The sequence below is a fragment of the Saccostrea cucullata genome, unplaced genomic scaffold, assembly GCF_032062105.1.
Source record: "Saccostrea cucullata isolate Sc308-1 unplaced genomic scaffold, CSIRO_AGI_Scuc_v1 ctg656, whole genome shotgun sequence".
Taxonomy (NCBI): Eukaryota; Metazoa; Mollusca; class Bivalvia; order Ostreida; family Ostreidae; genus Saccostrea; species Saccostrea cuccullata.
The window spans coordinates 47986-65756 of NW_026925270.1; the positions used below are offsets into that span (position 1 = coordinate 47986).

General features: G+C 33.7%; 1 protein-coding gene across 2 annotated transcripts; it reads right to left on the reverse strand.

The window, feature by feature from the left end:
* Window positions 1–191: 191 nt before the first annotated feature.
* On the reverse strand, window positions 192–8874 carry LOC134268483 (neurogenic locus Notch protein-like). 2 transcript variants are annotated; one of them, XM_062750752.1, is made up of 8 exons: window positions 8773–8874; window positions 8233–8333; window positions 4882–4932; window positions 3140–3199; window positions 2200–2340; window positions 1385–1536; window positions 1050–1179; window positions 192–968 (listed from the first exon to the last, which is right to left on the reverse strand). In XM_062750752.1, the coding sequence occupies exons 2-8, from the start codon at window positions 8315–8317 to the stop codon at window positions 805–807; spliced, it is 783 nt and encodes a 260-aa protein (XP_062606736.1). In that variant the 5' UTR covers window positions 8318–8333; window positions 8773–8874; the 3' UTR covers window positions 192–804. The 2 variants fall into 2 exon arrangements, with proteins under 2 accessions (XP_062606736.1, XP_062606737.1); XM_062750753.1 differs by lacking the exon at window positions 3140–3199.
* Between the last annotated feature and the right edge of the window lie 8897 nt (window positions 8875–17771).

A 17771-nucleotide genomic window follows, 5' to 3' on the forward strand; every position in this document is an offset into this window, starting at 1 on the left:
TCACATTTTACAATTGTCAAGTTATGTTGGATGATTATGATGAACAAATTGTGAAAGAACAATTGCTATGTATTTATGTCCTTACTTGAAATCTTATTTTGATTTTTTCTTTTTCTGTTTAACATCAATATTCTTATTTTTATACCAGTCAAAAATGGCAATGTAAGTATAAAAGTAAAACAAATGCAAAGTTGGTGTTTAGAGATCTTTTATTTGACTTAAAATCCACATGTACATGTACCAAAACATTTTTTTTTTTCATGATGTAATAATGTCACTAGGCCACAAATAAATTTGGCATTCACATATACAATATCACTAAAAGGAAAGGCAACAGTAATAGAATGGAACATGTGGAAAGAAGTGATAATTTTTCACAAGATCTTGTATGAACAAGATTAAGAGCTTTGGATGGACGTGCCAGAACTGGGTATTTATACTTCTACCTTGTAAAAAGTTGTAAATAAAGTCTTCAAAGTTTCACATTCTGTTACAAGACTTAGATATAACTAGCTGTAGTTTTGTTTTGTTTTTAAATTAAATACCGGAATTTATTTTGACTTGGGGTAGATTTTTTCTATCCTTTATCTTCATCGCCAGAGACCAGAGACAAAACTTTGGCAGGGAAATGTGTGTGTCCTTTATCCTTTAGATGAGACAAAAGAAATACAAAGCTTGACATTTTCCAATGAGAAAAAGTCTAAAGCATAGTATGATCGTACAGTGTTGTATTTAAAATGCTTGAATTGTACAATTCAATTCAAGTATGCATTGTATTGCAAACGTCTCAGTTGGGCGGGAATCTCATATGAAATTTCCACAAAGCAGAAACAGTAAAATAATGGAAGACACGCATGTTCGTAAGGTTTCCTCAATTTTATTGCAGGAGTTTGTCAATTGTGCTGGTGCACGATAAGTAGTGATTTCTGTGTATTCTGGATTAGGCTGGCATTGACCATATTCTCCATCTGAAAATATTTCATACAGTATGCAATTAGGCTTTAAAAATCATGAAACTTTTATGTAGTAAGCCTGCTCTGCCTCTATACCTGTGGCAATGCCCGAACACACAAAGACAGTACCCCCTAAGGAGATTTGACACGTCTGATTCTGGACTGTGGTTTTATTACAATCTGAAAGATTTGATGCTGGAAGACCACTTTGGCATTTTCTGTATTCCTAAATAAAAAAAATTATGTTATTAACTAAAACTTGGTTTAAATGTTCAGTTTTGAAATACTTTTATTTGATTTAAAGTGAGATCGTTAATTTGTTCCAATTTTACGGAGAAAAGTGATCACAAGTAAATTCAATTTTTTTCAGAGGTTTAGAAAGTTTGGGTCAGTTAAGTAGTTTACAGTTAGAGTGAGCATGTATAGCTTACTGTTATATTCTGGTATTCACAAAACCTCCCAGAAAAATCAGGGAGACATGAACATTTGGCGTCAGCCGCTAAAATGTCAGGGCCACAATTAATTGTCCCTCCGTTTAAACAAGGACCACTATAATCCACACTGTAGTCTTTACACTGCTCACCTGTAATGAAGAAAGTTTTCATTGTCCAATATAGTAAATATGAACAATGAAGATGAATATTTCTCAGTAAATTGTTCCAGTTTGCAATAAAACATGGCCGACTTCTAGACTTTCTGTTACAAAATCATGAACTGAAAATATTACACTTCAATTTGTAAAACTTACTTTGTTTAGATGACTTAAATTGGTTTCTCTATAGTGAGGCAAGGAAAAGTACGGAAGCATATTAGTCAAGGAAAAGGGCTAGAAAAGCTCAATTTAAATTGAAAAGGCCAAAATTAAAGTTAAAATAAAAAACAAATTTGAAGTTGGAAAAGCCAAACTTTAAAGTTGGAAAAGGCAAGATCAAAGCAGGAAAAGTCAAGTTTTTTTAATTTTGGGAAAAGCCAAGATTAAAGTTGGAATTGCCAATTTTAAAGTTGGAAAAAATCAACTTTTAAGTTGGAAAAGCCAAGATTAAAGTTGGAAATACCAATTTTAAAGTTGGAAAAATCTACTTTTAAGTTGAAAAAGCCAAGATTAAAGTTGGAATTACCAGCTTTGAAAAAAAAAATATTATGTGGCACTAATACGCTTCCGTGGAGACTATATAACAGTTAATTTTTTTTTAAGGGGAGAATTGTAAAACATATATATTTTCATTTGTATAACAAAGAGACTAACAATTCATATGTTTTATACTGTCCATCTGGTCATTATTCCTACACGCTGTATAATCGTGATATTCTTCATTAGCTACATGGTGGTAAGTGCAGACGCACTCAGGAAGTATAAAATCTCCACCACACCACAACTGATCCCGCCCTGTAAATAACAAATCTTATTTCTGAGGTGCTTGGACACAGGTTGATGTTAATATTTTCTCAAATTTTTGGTATAATGTCATGACTTATATATATTTCTCTAGCATTTTATATGGAAATATAATGAAAAGAACCTATTTTATCTGGAACACACAAGTGTATGATTCATGACGTGTTTGATCAATACATTTTTGCACGTTCACAATGTAAACTTGATCCTTTCAATAAGCCCTTTAAATGAAATAAAACTTCTTTTTTTTTCAATTTAACAATTTCAATTAAAGAAACATTTATTCTATATATACTTAGTGCAAATGCATTAGATTCCTTTTTGCCCCCTCCACCGATCTTCACTGAAAGTGTGGATATTAATTGCGATCCGTCCGTCAGTCTGTCCGTCTAGATGTATACACAATTATGTATTTCTATGTACATGTACCGTAACACTCGTTTCCGCGCGATATCACGAGAAGACTTTTGCAAAGAAAATGTCAAAGTAGTTCATGAATACATTCTCTCTGTGTGTATTTTAACTTCCACTTCTCAAAATCTCACAATTTAAGTTCTGCAATGATTTTATACGATTAATTTCTTTTTCTTTAAGCGACGGACATACATTCTCTGAATTCACTTGTAATGTTATATGAAAATTTCAAACTCAATATGGTAAATAAAATTCCTCTTATTATCTGACCTAAACTCTAAGTGTCATTGTAAGCAGAAAATATCTTGAAATTTTAGTGATAATTGCATCCCGATGCCTGGATCCCTTCCCTTTTACATTTTTATTCATATCGTACCTGCATTGTCAGGTCCTCTGCACAAATTTGTTTGTGTTCGGTTTGAGAGGAAATCTGGAACTGTATATAAAGAGGAAAGATTTTAATTTAAAGCTGTTTTATATGCTTTTAGTTTTATTGCTTTTACTCTTTATTATATCCTTATATATGTAACGAACATATATAGCATGATAGACCACAATTTGGTTACATGTGCAATCCTATCATATGGTATACTTGTATGAAGTGCATGTCTTTATAAATATGATATTAAGGAATCACTGTCTAGTTATTATAGTATGCCAGGGCATCAACGATAGTGGGTAACGTGGGATAATTCGCATAACAGGCAAAGACTGTTATGCATAAATTATCCCACGTTTTCAACTATCGTTGATGTCCCTGGCATACTATCCTAACTAGACAGTGATTCCTTATATTTCCATTTCATTGTGAAATAGAATTGTAGAATTATACTTTAAAAATGTAGACATAGGTTTAAATTACACGAAGAATCCCATGCCACTTTCAATAGTCCTCGTCCACTGACGTCAAACACAAAGGCAGACGCACGAGATTTACATGCATATTTGGCCTCCTTAGCGTCAGACACAGAGACAGATGCGCACGAGATTTGCATGCATATTAGGCCTCCTTAGCTCATGACCTATCGACCTTCCTAATTTACATTCCAGTAGAATTATCACGAAATCAACTCCGCTAATTTTCAAAGAGTTATCACAGGGGAAAAAAAATAAGAAATGGAAATATATATTTTAAACAAGAGGCCTACGGGCCTTATAGGTCACATGGGTATTATGTAACAACTTTCCAACAATTGAATTTGGTTCATGTTCTAAACCAGAGGCCATGAAATACAGTATAATTTACACTTAGCATGCTAACTCTCAGTGGTTACTTAATTGCTTTAAAAAAAGCATATACGCTTCATTTTACTATGATGTGCGGTATATTGCGCAATGGAAACCCCAGGCGACCTCCTTAATTGAAGAAAAAGTCAACGTAAAATTTAAGTTGATTACTTTTTAAGTAATTAACCCCATACTTGCCCAGCATACAGCATACTTAAATCGTGTTAACAATATTAACTTGTAAGTCAACATAAATTTCTCGCATGATGACATAAATAAGTTGTAGGTCTACATAAAATGATTTGGATGTTGACTTAAACAAGTAACCTGTCTTCATAGTTATCTCGCACGTTGACATATATAAGTAGCATGTTAACATATTTATGCTGCATCTTGAACGAATGTGTCAGATACTGACTGCTTTGAGGTAGAACGATATAGGTCCCCCTTAAGGAAATAGGACAAAAGTTTAACGACAGGTTATATAAAGATATAGGTACATTATACATTTAGACATAAATAGTTTGCATGTAAACATAATTATTTTATATGTTGACATGCTTTTCTAGCATGTAAATATAATTTGTCTTACATACAAGGGACAGAGATATGCCACAAACACCATGCCAGAAATTTAGGTCTATGATTCAACTATGTACATGCATGTATTGACATGTAACTTCTGCTGACATGCGTAATAAACAAGCCAACAAGCAATTCATTTATAAAATTAGCTGTAGAACCGTAGCGTTATTGGTTATGGTCAAAGACAAATATATAAAACCAAAACGCTACAGTTCTGCAGCTACTCATTTATGAGGACATGTCCATTAATAAGTATAAATATATAGATTTTAAATTATTGAAATTTAAAATAATATTAATTTTTACCTTTTGGGATTCGAACTTCCCCGCGGTATTGCACAATGTTACAAGGACTGGCTACAACATATGATAACAGTTACGTCAAGCCCGTTACCTCAAACACAGCAAACATGTTCATATAACATGTACGAGGGCTGTTCAATAAATAATGTCCTGAACTGTATGACATACAATACAGATATCATATGACATTAAACTTGACTTTCTCTCATTATTGAATCTTTACTGAATTTATAACAGTTTATGTGACCACTTTTCATCACATAGTTTCATCGTGAGAAGCTGGGAAACAAGGGCTATTCGAGACACTGCATTATAAATGAATGGTAAAGAATCAGTAAACTAGAATGAAAATAAAGGCTACATTAAAACTACTGTAAAACTTGTTAAAAATCCCAAAGAAATATTCACTGAAATATGTGTCATTTACAGCAACCGATGCCTGTTTTATAGACAAATGAGCAGTTGGATTTCAATGATAAAAAATTATATAATGAGCATCAAAAATATGTACCCTCCTTGCCAACAAAAATTATAACAACTTATGTACATGTACTGTTTGCCAAATTTCAACAAATTATATTTGATGATGTAAGATTGACTTTAAGACACATAGCAAATTTGATAAACATATCGGGAGTAATTTACACTGTTTTTAAGAAACGTTTGACAGTAAAAAAGCTTGGTACTCAAAGGTCACCCTATATTTTGAAAAATGAGTGAAAACGACAGCGTGTACGAAAGTCTTAACAATTATTTTAAAATATCAGCAATTGTAGTTATCCACGTTTGTTTTATATTTAAACAGATATTGGAACATGAATCTATTGCTTAAAATCATCAAAACAAAATTTACCATAAGATGTACTTGATAAAAACTGCGAAGGTCTGACAAAAGCAAAGGTAAGCAAGAGCACAAAGACAGATTTATATGCAATTTTCTTAGGTATAAGTAGTATTGTTGTTCAAATTCGTATTCAGGGAGACAGTTTAATATCTGTCGGAGTCTAGAGAGCAATTTTTTTGCAAAAAGATCGAAAGGTTTATTAGAGCAGGGACCCAGAATCAGGAATCCACTACACTGAATTTCTTCATGACAGCGTCCAAACCCGCATGCCCTGAAGAGTAAAACAATATTTGCCAGATCTTTGACCTTTTGACTTGTTTCTATTTCCAAACTTGAAAAAACACCTTTCAGAAGGAAAAAACAAGTCCAGAAAGTCATTGGATCTGCCATTTTCCAGTATACTAAGGGTCATACCGAAAAATAAGTTCTAAAAACAATCAGAAATTGGATAAAAAATGTTACAGACATGTGTTTGAATTAAAAGAGATTAATAAGTAAAACCATGAAGACTAAATCATTGAAAAGCGTCGTTTGCTTCTTTCTGAGCACCGAGGACATTATTTATTGAACAGCCCTCGTATATTGTTTTCAATCATTCAAACTTATACATACCCCAGGTACTCAAATGAGTGTGATAATTATCGAACAATTCCTAGCTCTCTGATTATAACTGAGCAAAAATTATTGAAAAGACAAGCATTCACGTGACCACCCAGGTCAAATGATGATCGAGGACTTCCAAAATGATACTAGTTCTTATATACATGTATATACCGGTATATATGAAATGAAAATGTTCATTATAAGGTAGTCTCAATACTATTTTCTGATACAGTTCTGTTAAATCACAATTTGGAGAATTTCCTCTTTTCTGGAGCTAGTCAATGTAGACCTGACATTTCCTAGATTGTATCAGTTGACGAAGCGATTTTGGGGAATGATTTGGTTATAAGGATAATGTAGCAACCCGCACAGTACCTTAACGGCACAATTGTCATAAACTATAGTTCATCGTTCGGGCACAGTGAATTTTGACCCCATCGGGTATAAAATCATGCTATAGACCCTAAAACTGCAGTGTAGCAACCTCTAATGATAAAACGCCGCTTAATGATACAAATAGCATTAAGCGTTGCATTTGAAAGAAATAGTTTACAATCATATTTTATTAAGTTGTCATGTTCTAAATCTTGAACATAATACGTGACTGAGAGTAAATACAACATGACAACAGCTGTCGTGTTTTATATTTTATATTTACCTGTACTCCCAAATTCCTAAGGCCTTTCCGACTAGCAGAAAAAGCAACCTATTATTAGACACCATTACAACCCTCAACCCCAATTTTCACAAACTTTTAAATAAATGTTGGAAGACTTCTTATGTGTGGAGTTTACTGAATATCTTTATTGAATTAAAGATATTACCTAAAATTTACCACAGAATAAACAGGAAGATGTATAAATTGAAATGGTGATGTCAATACATCCGACCTCTGACGGAAAGACCCGAGAAGATTCGATTGAAAGAAATAGCTATAATTGAGCTTAACCCGATGAAAATTAAATGATCCCGACTGGAAATACATTCAACAATTTTAATTTCACAATAAAAAAAAAGACTATTTGGTTGCAATATGTTTACAAACAATTTTAACTTATTAAGCAAGTTAATTTCTCCTTGTGAACTGCATCAGAATGACAAACTTGCTGTTTCAATTTTAAGTTGATTTTATCGGGTTAATTTCATTCGACATTAGTGCAAACTTTAGCTTTAGAATTTTTCAACCATTTATAAATTTTATATCATTAAAGGTTGCAACTCAACGCTTAATGATACAATAGTGTGTATCATTAAGCGTCGAATATGTCGATATTTGCTTGTTTCATTAAGCATCAATGTTGCTCTGCATTTGTGACGCTTAATGATATACATGTAATTCTATCATTAGGCGGCGATTTAGCATTAGCGGTTGAGAATGTCAGCTATTAATGCAATAATTTATGGCATTAGGCGTTGCAATTGCAACACTTAATGCTATTTGTATCATTAAGCGGCGTTTTATCATTAGAGGTTGCTACACTGCAGTTATATTAAAACATAACTACATGAATGAATAATGACTTGTCAGAAATAAGGGTTTAGTGTATGGAAGGTCCTTTATGATGATGCACACTTACATTGCCAAATATTCAAACTGTATTTGAAATGTATCCAACTCTTTAGCAATAACTATAATTTTTAAGATCCGTGATGCACCAAAAGGATTCGATATAGGTCAATGAATTGCACTTTATTCATAAAATATTTAAATGAACATACACAGCATAATGGTTCTTACATCAATTCAGCATTTGTTGTTCTATAATTTTTTTAATCTATAAAATAATCTAAAACATGTGTAAATACTATTAATCAAAACCTTATGATACGCTATGTAACTGATAAAAAAATATAAATGTAGGACATAATACATCAAAGACAAATGATTACATACATAGATTACATACCTTTATTATAAAACTGTTTTGGGTTTCCCAATGATAAACAGATCCATATCAGAAATACAAGCATGTCATTGGCATGTATTGACATGTTTGCACCTGAAACACTAAAAAAAAAGAGACATTTCATTTATAAAGGTTAAAAAGACTGAATGCAGTACATTTCCCTAATGCTTGCGATTTACTAAATAGTGAAAAAACTTTCTAAAAATTATGAAAATTATAATATCTTAAAGAGTAGGTTCTCTTAGTATATCTATATGAAATACTAGTAACTGTGTATACTTATAAATATCCATCCCCCATAGAAACAATTTTTATGCCACACTGATTGCTTTAAATCAAGTGCATCCATTGATTTTGTAGAATAACCAAACTTTTATATTGGGTGGATGGTTTAGTTTTATCAGTGTCCAGTTATACATGATAGTCTTGTGACACAGAATTACAGTCTTCCATTTCAACTGAACCTTTAGTGAATCACTGAATTGCTTTTCGACGTAAAAAATCCCCTTAAAATGAATAAAATATTGTTTTTATGCTTACATTTAAAAGGTACGTCCATTTATTTATTTAACTAGTCCATTAAAGAAACTAGCCTCACTGCTGAATTAATCATTGCAAAAACGAAAGTTCAACTTGAAAATTGATTTTGGACTTTTCAGTATACGTTTTATTGATAAATATATTCATGTACATTTAAATGTCCGTATTTTTTATTTAAAAAGCTATAATTAAAATGGCTCTTGATAGATATAACAGTTTAATGGCTACCACTCTGTACCCGTAAATTTCAAATATCTTGCACAAAGAAACAAACAAGAAAACATTGATGTTACCATCAATAGTCGCCCGGGAAATATATAAAGTAAACTATGGAAATGAGTCTTGATCATCAAACTGCTTCGATATGCGTGAAAAGGCATGGAGACGATAGTCGCGAATATTTGGAAAACTTATAGTCGGATAAATGTCAAACAAAAACGATATCATTTTAAACTTCAATTCCTCGAGTAAATGTTGGCTGCATAAAATATAAATTTTAGTTAGACACATGCATCACATATATTCAAAAATGTATTAATTTTCAATTATAGAATATAAAATACGAACTGTGCAGAGTACGTTTTTATGCGAGAAGTAAAATTCGATGTTCTTAAAAAAAGGGGGACCTGTCGTTTTTCCGATAGTAAATGATGAGCAACTTTAAATATTAAATATAAAAAACATATATATTTTTACAGATTCACATTATGGAAGTAAATATATTATGTATCTCGTAATCTATAAAGGGAAAAAACTTTCTGTTTAACCATCTTTTCAATGTTTAGAAAATCTTTAATATTGAATAACTACTCCCTCCTCAATCCCCATATACCAACACTTAAACTTATATGTATAGAGCAGCCCGGTCCTCCGGGCTGCAATTACTGCTCTCCAAGAGTCATTTTTTTGACAGACTTTGTGAAATTGCAATGAACTTAAATATCAAAGGAAACAGGTGTTTATAAGTACATGTAGTAAATGAATAAAACTGAGACCACCTATTGAACTAAAAATTAATACATTTTTACTCCACAGAAACAGTTTTACTATTAAAACTGTTTATCTAATGTCCTTGCAAGTGAATGCAATATGACGTAATGAATTCCGTCATTTTCTTAATGCTAAAAATTTCTTCTAAAATGACCAAACTGTTTGCTGATTTTCAATAGAGAAGAACCTAGGATCTAAAATATTAATCATATAATGGTAGAACTGTTCATAAAATTTGGATAAAAACTTACGACTTTTCAACTTTATACACAACAATAATCCCCTCGACAAATTAAAATCCAGGCTTTTTTATATCATTGACAGCTGCCTCTTCAATAAAAATGGAACTCGTAAATTTACTTACCTCGTCATTGGTCATTTGCAAAATTATTTTGTTAAAACAGATTCTGATTGCACGCATAAGTACTCCAAAGTTGACATTAAGAAGATGCTTGAGTTTCTGATTGACAATATCTATGTGGTTTTTGGAGACCAGGTATTCCAACAATCTATTGGAATACCCATGGGTACAAATTGCGCTCCGTTATTAGCAGACTTATTTTTATATTCACATGAAGCAGAATTTATGCAAAATCTTATGCATGAAAAGAGGAAAACACTTGCTGTGGCCTTCAACTCGACATTTAGATATATCGACGACGTATTGTCAATTAATAATGGTAATTTCCATTCCTACATCGATTCGATATATCCTGGTGAGCTTGAGATAAAAGAAACCACAGAGTCCGACGCTTCTGTTTCATACTTGGATATTTTACTTGAAAAAGACACTAATGGTAATCTAACAACCAAGCTATATGATAAACGTGATGACTTTAACTTTTCTATCGTCAACTTCCCTTATTTATGCAGCAATATACCTTCATCACCTGCATACGGAGTATATATATATATATATATCTCAGTTGATTCGATACGCAAGAGCATGCTCTACGTATGAACATTTTCTAAAACGAGGTAAATTATTGACAAGCAAGTTGATGAAACAAGAATATCAACAGTCTCGTTTAAAGTCATCATTTCGTAAGTTCTATGGTCGATACAATGACCTTGTCAGCAAATACAATTCATCATTGAGTCAAATGCTGACTGACGTTTTTCATACCATTTGTTAGTCCTTTATTTATACACTGAATTGAATTGACGACGGATTTTTTCCGTTATTTCCTGATCATGACAAGGAGCACACGGCGGGTGTGACCGGTCGGCAGGGGATGCTCACTCATGTCCGTGTTTGCTCTACTCTTATTTTGTATTGTTTTATGGACTTTGAGATTGAAAACTGTTCGTTATCTCCATATCCTTCTTTGGTCATCGACAAAATGTCTGTTAAAAATCACGGATTTTACACACAAGCAAGTTGATGGATACTGAAGTTTCCCATTTACAATATTTATGCAATTCAACATTTATAAATTAGTTCTATTGTCGATACAATGACCTTGTCAGCAAATAAAATTTATCATTGAGTCAAAAGCTGACTGACGTTTTTCATACTAATTGTTAGTCCATTACTAGTATTTATACACTGAATTGACGACAGATTTTTTCGTTATTTCCCGATCATAACAAGGAGCACACGGCGAGTGTGACCGGTCAGCAGGGGATGCTCACTCCTCCATGGCACCTGATCCCACCTCTGATGTTTTGGAGGTCCGTGTTTTCTGTGCTCCTATTTTGTAGTTTTATGGACTTTGATATTGAATACTGTTCGTTATCTCCATATCCTTCATGCACATGTATATCGACGATGTATTATTATAAGTAAGCAATAGTTATAGTACTGTCATTTATATAAAAATTCGATATATCCATTGAACTTAAAATAAAATTCTCCACAGTCTCTACTACATCTGCAGTAATTATTAGAATTTACAATCCACGGAACCAAAAAAAACAAAAACAACAAAAAATTTTGGCAAAATCATTTTTAAACAAAGATGAGCAATATTTATATTCTCATGGTTACAATACATAAAATAGTTTTAAACTTGACTTTATGCCTTGACTTATTCAGAATCATTGTAAAAAGAAAAGTTAAAACATAATTTTTAAAAAAAAGTGTTATTATAACGTTATTTATTATATGATAGAATAATTTCCATCTCTCTGATTGGCTGAGATCCAACTATGTTAGAAAAATATTACGTTGTATTGACCTGCACGTGACGTTCCAGGTCAATACAAGGATTTATTTCCTCTACATTGATCTAAAAATAGATTGGGAAATTCCAAATTGATACAAATTGTTCTGGAAAGCTATTTAAACGACTGATTTTTATTTTCATGTGAGCAAAACATAAGCGAATATATATTTTAGGTGAAGGGGGTAAGAGGGGATGCAGGACCCCCCCCCCCCCCCAACACTTTTACTGAACTTTTTTTTTTACTTTTTGGCAGTCACTTTTCCCTGATAATACAACTTCCTTTCAAAATCTATCCTATATAAAAAAGACTGACATTATATATTTCTTTCATGGCAACTAAAATTGATTAAAAAAAGCATTTCAAATTGATACGACTAGTAAGGTTTATTCACATTTTAATTCTGCTTCTCTCTTGTATTTGGCTATAGGACTTAATAAAATGCAAACAAGTAATGAGCTGTATCATTTTATCAGTGAATCATATAATAAAACAATTATTGCTGTTTTTTCGGTCAATACAATGATTTTGCCATCTTCGAAGTACAATATTCACCTCGCCCTTCGGGCTCGATGAATATTGTACTCCTCAGATGGCTAAATCATTGTATTGACCTCAAAAACCAGCAATAATTGTATAATATTAAAAAAATAAAGTGTTATTATAACGTTATATTTTTTTACTTTTAAGGACACAAACATTGTAAGCGATTGGGTCAACAAGATTTATAACATATTAATTTTCTTGCACTTTTGACCTTAGATCTTGCAAGTATTTAAGGCAAAAATGAAAAACATAGCTTACATCAAAACAAGTTATGTTTGTCAGTGAAATTTTTTTTGGAATTAAGGTCTTTCGTTTCCAACGGAAGACCTTCTACTGATTCTGTTGGTAAAGATTATTATTCTTTTTTTTTTCTTCTACTTCCTAGACGCTAACTTTGAAGCCTCATAACTCACTCATTTCTCAATGGATTTCTCTCAAATTTTCAGAGTTAATAGACGTTACTAAACTCTATCGAAATGCTGTCTAACATTTCAAAAAGTCACTTCCGGTTTTGAGTTATTTCCCTTTAAACGAAAATTTATAGGCTTTCGTTTCCAGACAAAGGCTCAGAGACGGCCAAAGCTGGAGCAGAAAGAACAAGGTTCACTTTTGCCTTATTTGTCCCTGTGAATTTCTGAAAAACTGAAACTGCATAGTTTTACTTAACAATGCATTAAATATCACTTAGATGTTTGGTGAATGCGTATCTATAAAAAATGACGTCATTTTCTGGCTAGTCAATGTATTATGACGTCACGAAATGCGTCAATTTCCTCATATTCTGAAAAAGTCTACAAAAACGGCCAATTTTTAAAGCTATTTTTTGATATTTAATATAGAGCGCAACCTCTGATCTAAAATATGCAACTAGTAAATGATAGAACTGTTTCTGAGGATTAATGGGCATGTTTTATTTTTTAGATCAGAGAGTGCGCTCATATCATTTTTCTTCACTGAAAGTACTCAATTATACCTGTTTATCTAAAAATTCAAGAACATTGTAATTTCATAAAGCCAGTTCTCCTAGACCTGGACTTTTAGGAGAAAAATTTTAATAGGGTATGAAAGCACCAAGTCTCTATTTTATTTAAATGCTTCAATCAGAAAATCAAGTGTTGATCATTTAATTGGTACATCTACAGGGCCATTTTATGCACAAAGTGAACCGACTTCTTTTACTGATTTTAGATAATAGAAGGATTGAAGTTGTGCACATCGGTTTTTGTTTTTCGATTTCTCTATTCAAAATGGCGCTATATAGGGGTCAAAAATTAGGACGCCTAAAAGAGCAAAAAATTACTCATATTTTGCTTTTTATCTTCTAAACTAAAAATATTTTGTTACAACATGTAGAACATAATTTGTGCAGAATTTGAAGATCTTTGAAATGATATCTCAAAAAAGGGCTGACCCCTAAATTAAGGGATTTAAAGGGGCCGAAAGTTTTTTCCAGATATCTCAAAAAGTATTGAGAATTTGTTATGCATCAAAGAAGCAAAGTTGTTGAGAATTTCTAGTAAAATCTACTGATGTCATCAAAATACGTCCTGTGATGTCATTTCCGGCCAAACCGGAAGTAGTATGAAACTGCGTATTTCTGTCGTTTTTGACATGTTTTTAGGAAATATTTGTCATTGGAAGCATAAAACTTAATTTTCCGACTGTTGACGTCACTTCCGGTTAAACCGGAAGTTGCAAAAATGGCTTATTTTTGAAATTTTCAGCAAAGATTTGGAAGATTTAAATCAATAGAGACAAAATTTCTTTCTTTTTTTTAAAATCAAAGTTACTTCCGGTCAAACAAGACGGAAGACCTACTCGTTGCTTTGCAACGAGCTTTGCTCTAGTTACTTGTATTTTTATTTTATACGACAGCCCAGATGTTTGGGATTTTTGAGAAATATTCCAGACTGCAGAGATTTGGATCGAAAATGTAGGAGATCCTGTAATTCTGTTATTCATAGTTTATTTTAGTTTAAAATTTCTTTCAAGTCTTTGTTTTCAGTTTGTAAAACAGAGAGCAAATAATATAAGACCGATAATTTTAAGTTTTAAGCTCCTCAATCACGTGTATGCACATTATTGCTGTATTTTGATTCATATATGATGAATAGGAAATGAGAGTTCTGCATCATGAGGGACGAGGGACGGAATCGAGGGACGGGGTGTATTTTTAGAAAGGGGAATTTCCGTGATCAATATACCTGTCATGCAATATATATTTTTTAGAAATGCTTTAAAATGTATTCAGTTAAATGAGTGGCTTCGATTTGTAGATGGAGTATTTATCTACCTGTCTAATCGTATTGTCTATGTACAAAAAAAATCTGCTATAAATAATTAAATGGGAAAAACCCAGTCTATATCCTAAAAAGTATATATAAGAGATGTTCTCTATATCATTCTTACAGTGTTCACAAAAATTATGGAGTGGAAAGAACATTTAAAATCTATTTACTTCGATTTGGAAAACCCCGTAAGCTATTCGGGTCCAACAAAGATTCATCGTTATCTCAAAAAAGAGGGAAAATATAAAGTTGGGTTGTCAGCCATAAAGCAATGGCTTCAAGACATCGATGCTTACAGTCTCCAGCGCCCGCAGAGGTACAAGTTTAAAACAAACAGAGTGATTTCTCAAGGAATAGACTTTCTTTGGGATGCAGATTTAGCAGATGTAAGTTCCATTACCAAAGAAAATGACGACTTGAAATTTCTGCTTGTTACAATTGATGATTTTTCTCGATATGCTTGGGTTAGACCTTTGAAGAATAAGAAACATGAAAGTATAATCGATGCTCTGAAAGATATATTTGAAGAAGGTAGAATTCCTTCTGAACTTCGGACGGATAAAGGATCAGAGTGGATCAATAGATGGACCAAGCAGTATCTGAAGAGGAAAGACGTACATCATTTCGCCACGCAAAATGTCACCCATGCTAATTATGCAGAGAGGTTTATCAGGACATTGAAAGTCATGATGTATCGCTACTTCACACATAATCGCACATACAGATACGTTGAAGTTTTACAAGACATCGTTCGAAATTATAACAACCGACCGCACAGATCCCTGAATGGTCTATCTCCAAGCGATGTGAACAAAACAAATGAAGATATCCTGTGGAAGAAACTGTATGTGGATGTGTTGAAACCCACTGTGGTGCGAAAGAAAAATTATAAACCACATAAACGATTCAAATTTAAAGTGGGTGACTATGTCAGATTGTCGGGAATAAAACACACTTTCCAGAGAGACTACGAACAAAAATGGACCGAGGAAGTCTTTATTGTCAACAGAAGATTTTTACGTCAAGGAATACCTGTATACAAAGTCGTGGATTACAGTAAAGATCCTATTGACGGAACTTTTTATGAAGCGGAATTGCAGAGGGTTAACAAAACAAGAGACGACTTGTGGAAAATAGAGAAAGTACTAAAAAGACGCAAGCGCAGAGGTAAGACGGAAGTGTTGGTCAAATGGCAAGGATACCCCAGAAAATTTAATTCCTGGGTTAATGAGGATGAATTACAGGATATATAAGAGGCCAAATTGAAGTTTTGTTCATTCTATCCAAGACAATCATGCGGTCAACATCGTGCTCTGTTTGCCAGCGAGCATTTTCCAGGTATGATAACATGAGGAGGCATGAACGTATCGCTCATGGAACAAACCAACCATATTCTCGAATCAATGAAGCGTATCCTCCTCCTCAGAAAGTACGTCCTCCTCCTCCTCCTCCTCCTCCTCCTCAGGGATTGCCTCCTCCTCCTACTCCTCAGGAATTACCTCCTCCTCCTCCTCCTCCTCAGGAATTACCTCCTCCTCCTCCTCCTCCTCAGGAATTACCTCCTCCTCCTCAGAAATTGCCTCCTCCTCCTCAGGACTTACCTCACCCAGAAGGGACATCAGATTTTCAGAGGTTCAAATTTATCCATCCGTTTACGATGATTATCGCAGGACCAACTATGTCAGGAAAATCCACATGGATCAAGAAAGTATTAATTCACAAAGATCAACTCATAAGCCCAGCACCAGAAAAAATCTTATGGATTTATAAGCGATGGCAACCCCTATATGATGAACTAAAGTACTGGATTCCAGGTATAATATTTATTGAAGGCATTACAGAGGATATTAAATCAGATACAGTTATCAACCCCAGGAAAAGAACTCTATTGATCATTGACGACATGATGAAGGATGCAACTCAGGACAAGGAGATCTGTGAGTTGTTTACAGAGGGTGCACATCATCGCAACCTAAGCGTAATTTGTATCATGCAGAATTTATTCAACAAAGGAAAAGAAAATCGAACAATGAGTTTAAATAGTCAGTACATAGTTCTGTTTAAAAATCCGAGAGATCGACAACAGATCGGAGTTTTAGCTCGACAGATGTACCCTGGAAACGCCCAGAAGCTTCCAGACGTTTATGAAAAAGCAGTGTCAGTTCCCTACGGAGCCCTTGTGTTAGATTTAAAGCAAGGGACCCCGGAATCAAAGCGATTTCAGACGGATATATTCAAACCCTATATAAGAGCGCGAGAGAACTCAGGACATCATTTGACATCATCAGGACATCGATTTTCTTTTCCTTTGTTGAATAAATTCTGCATGATACAAATTACGCTTAGGTTGCGATGATGTGCACCCTCTGTAAACAACTCACAGATCTCCTTGTCCTGAGTTGCATCCTTCATCATGTCGTCAATGATCAATAGAGTTCTTTTCCTGGGGTTGATAACTGTATCTGATTTAATATCCTCTGTAATGCCTTCAATAAATATTATACCTGGAATCCAGTACTTTAGTTCATCATATAGAGGTTGCCATCGCTTATAAATCCATAAGATTTTCTCTGGTACTGGGCTTATGAGTTGATCTTTGTGAATTAATACTTTCTTGATCCATGTGGATTTTCCTGACATAGTTGGTCCTGCGATAATCATCGTGAAGGGATGGATGAATTTGAACCTCTGAAAATCTGATGTCTCTTCTGGATGAGGTAAGTCCTGAGGAGGAGGAGGAGGCAATTCCTGAAGAGGAGGCAATTCCTGAGGAGGAGGAGGAGGCAATTCCTGAGGAGGAGGAGGAGGAGGAGGAGGAGGAGGAGGCAATTCCTGAGGAGGAGGAGGAGGAGGCAATCCCTGAGGAGGAGGAGGAGGAGGAGGAGGACGTACTTTCTGAGGAGGAGGATACGCTTCATTGATTCGAGAATATGGTTGGTTTGTTCCATGAGCGATACGTTCATGCCTCCTCATGTTATCATACCTGGAAAATGCTCGCTGGCAAACAGA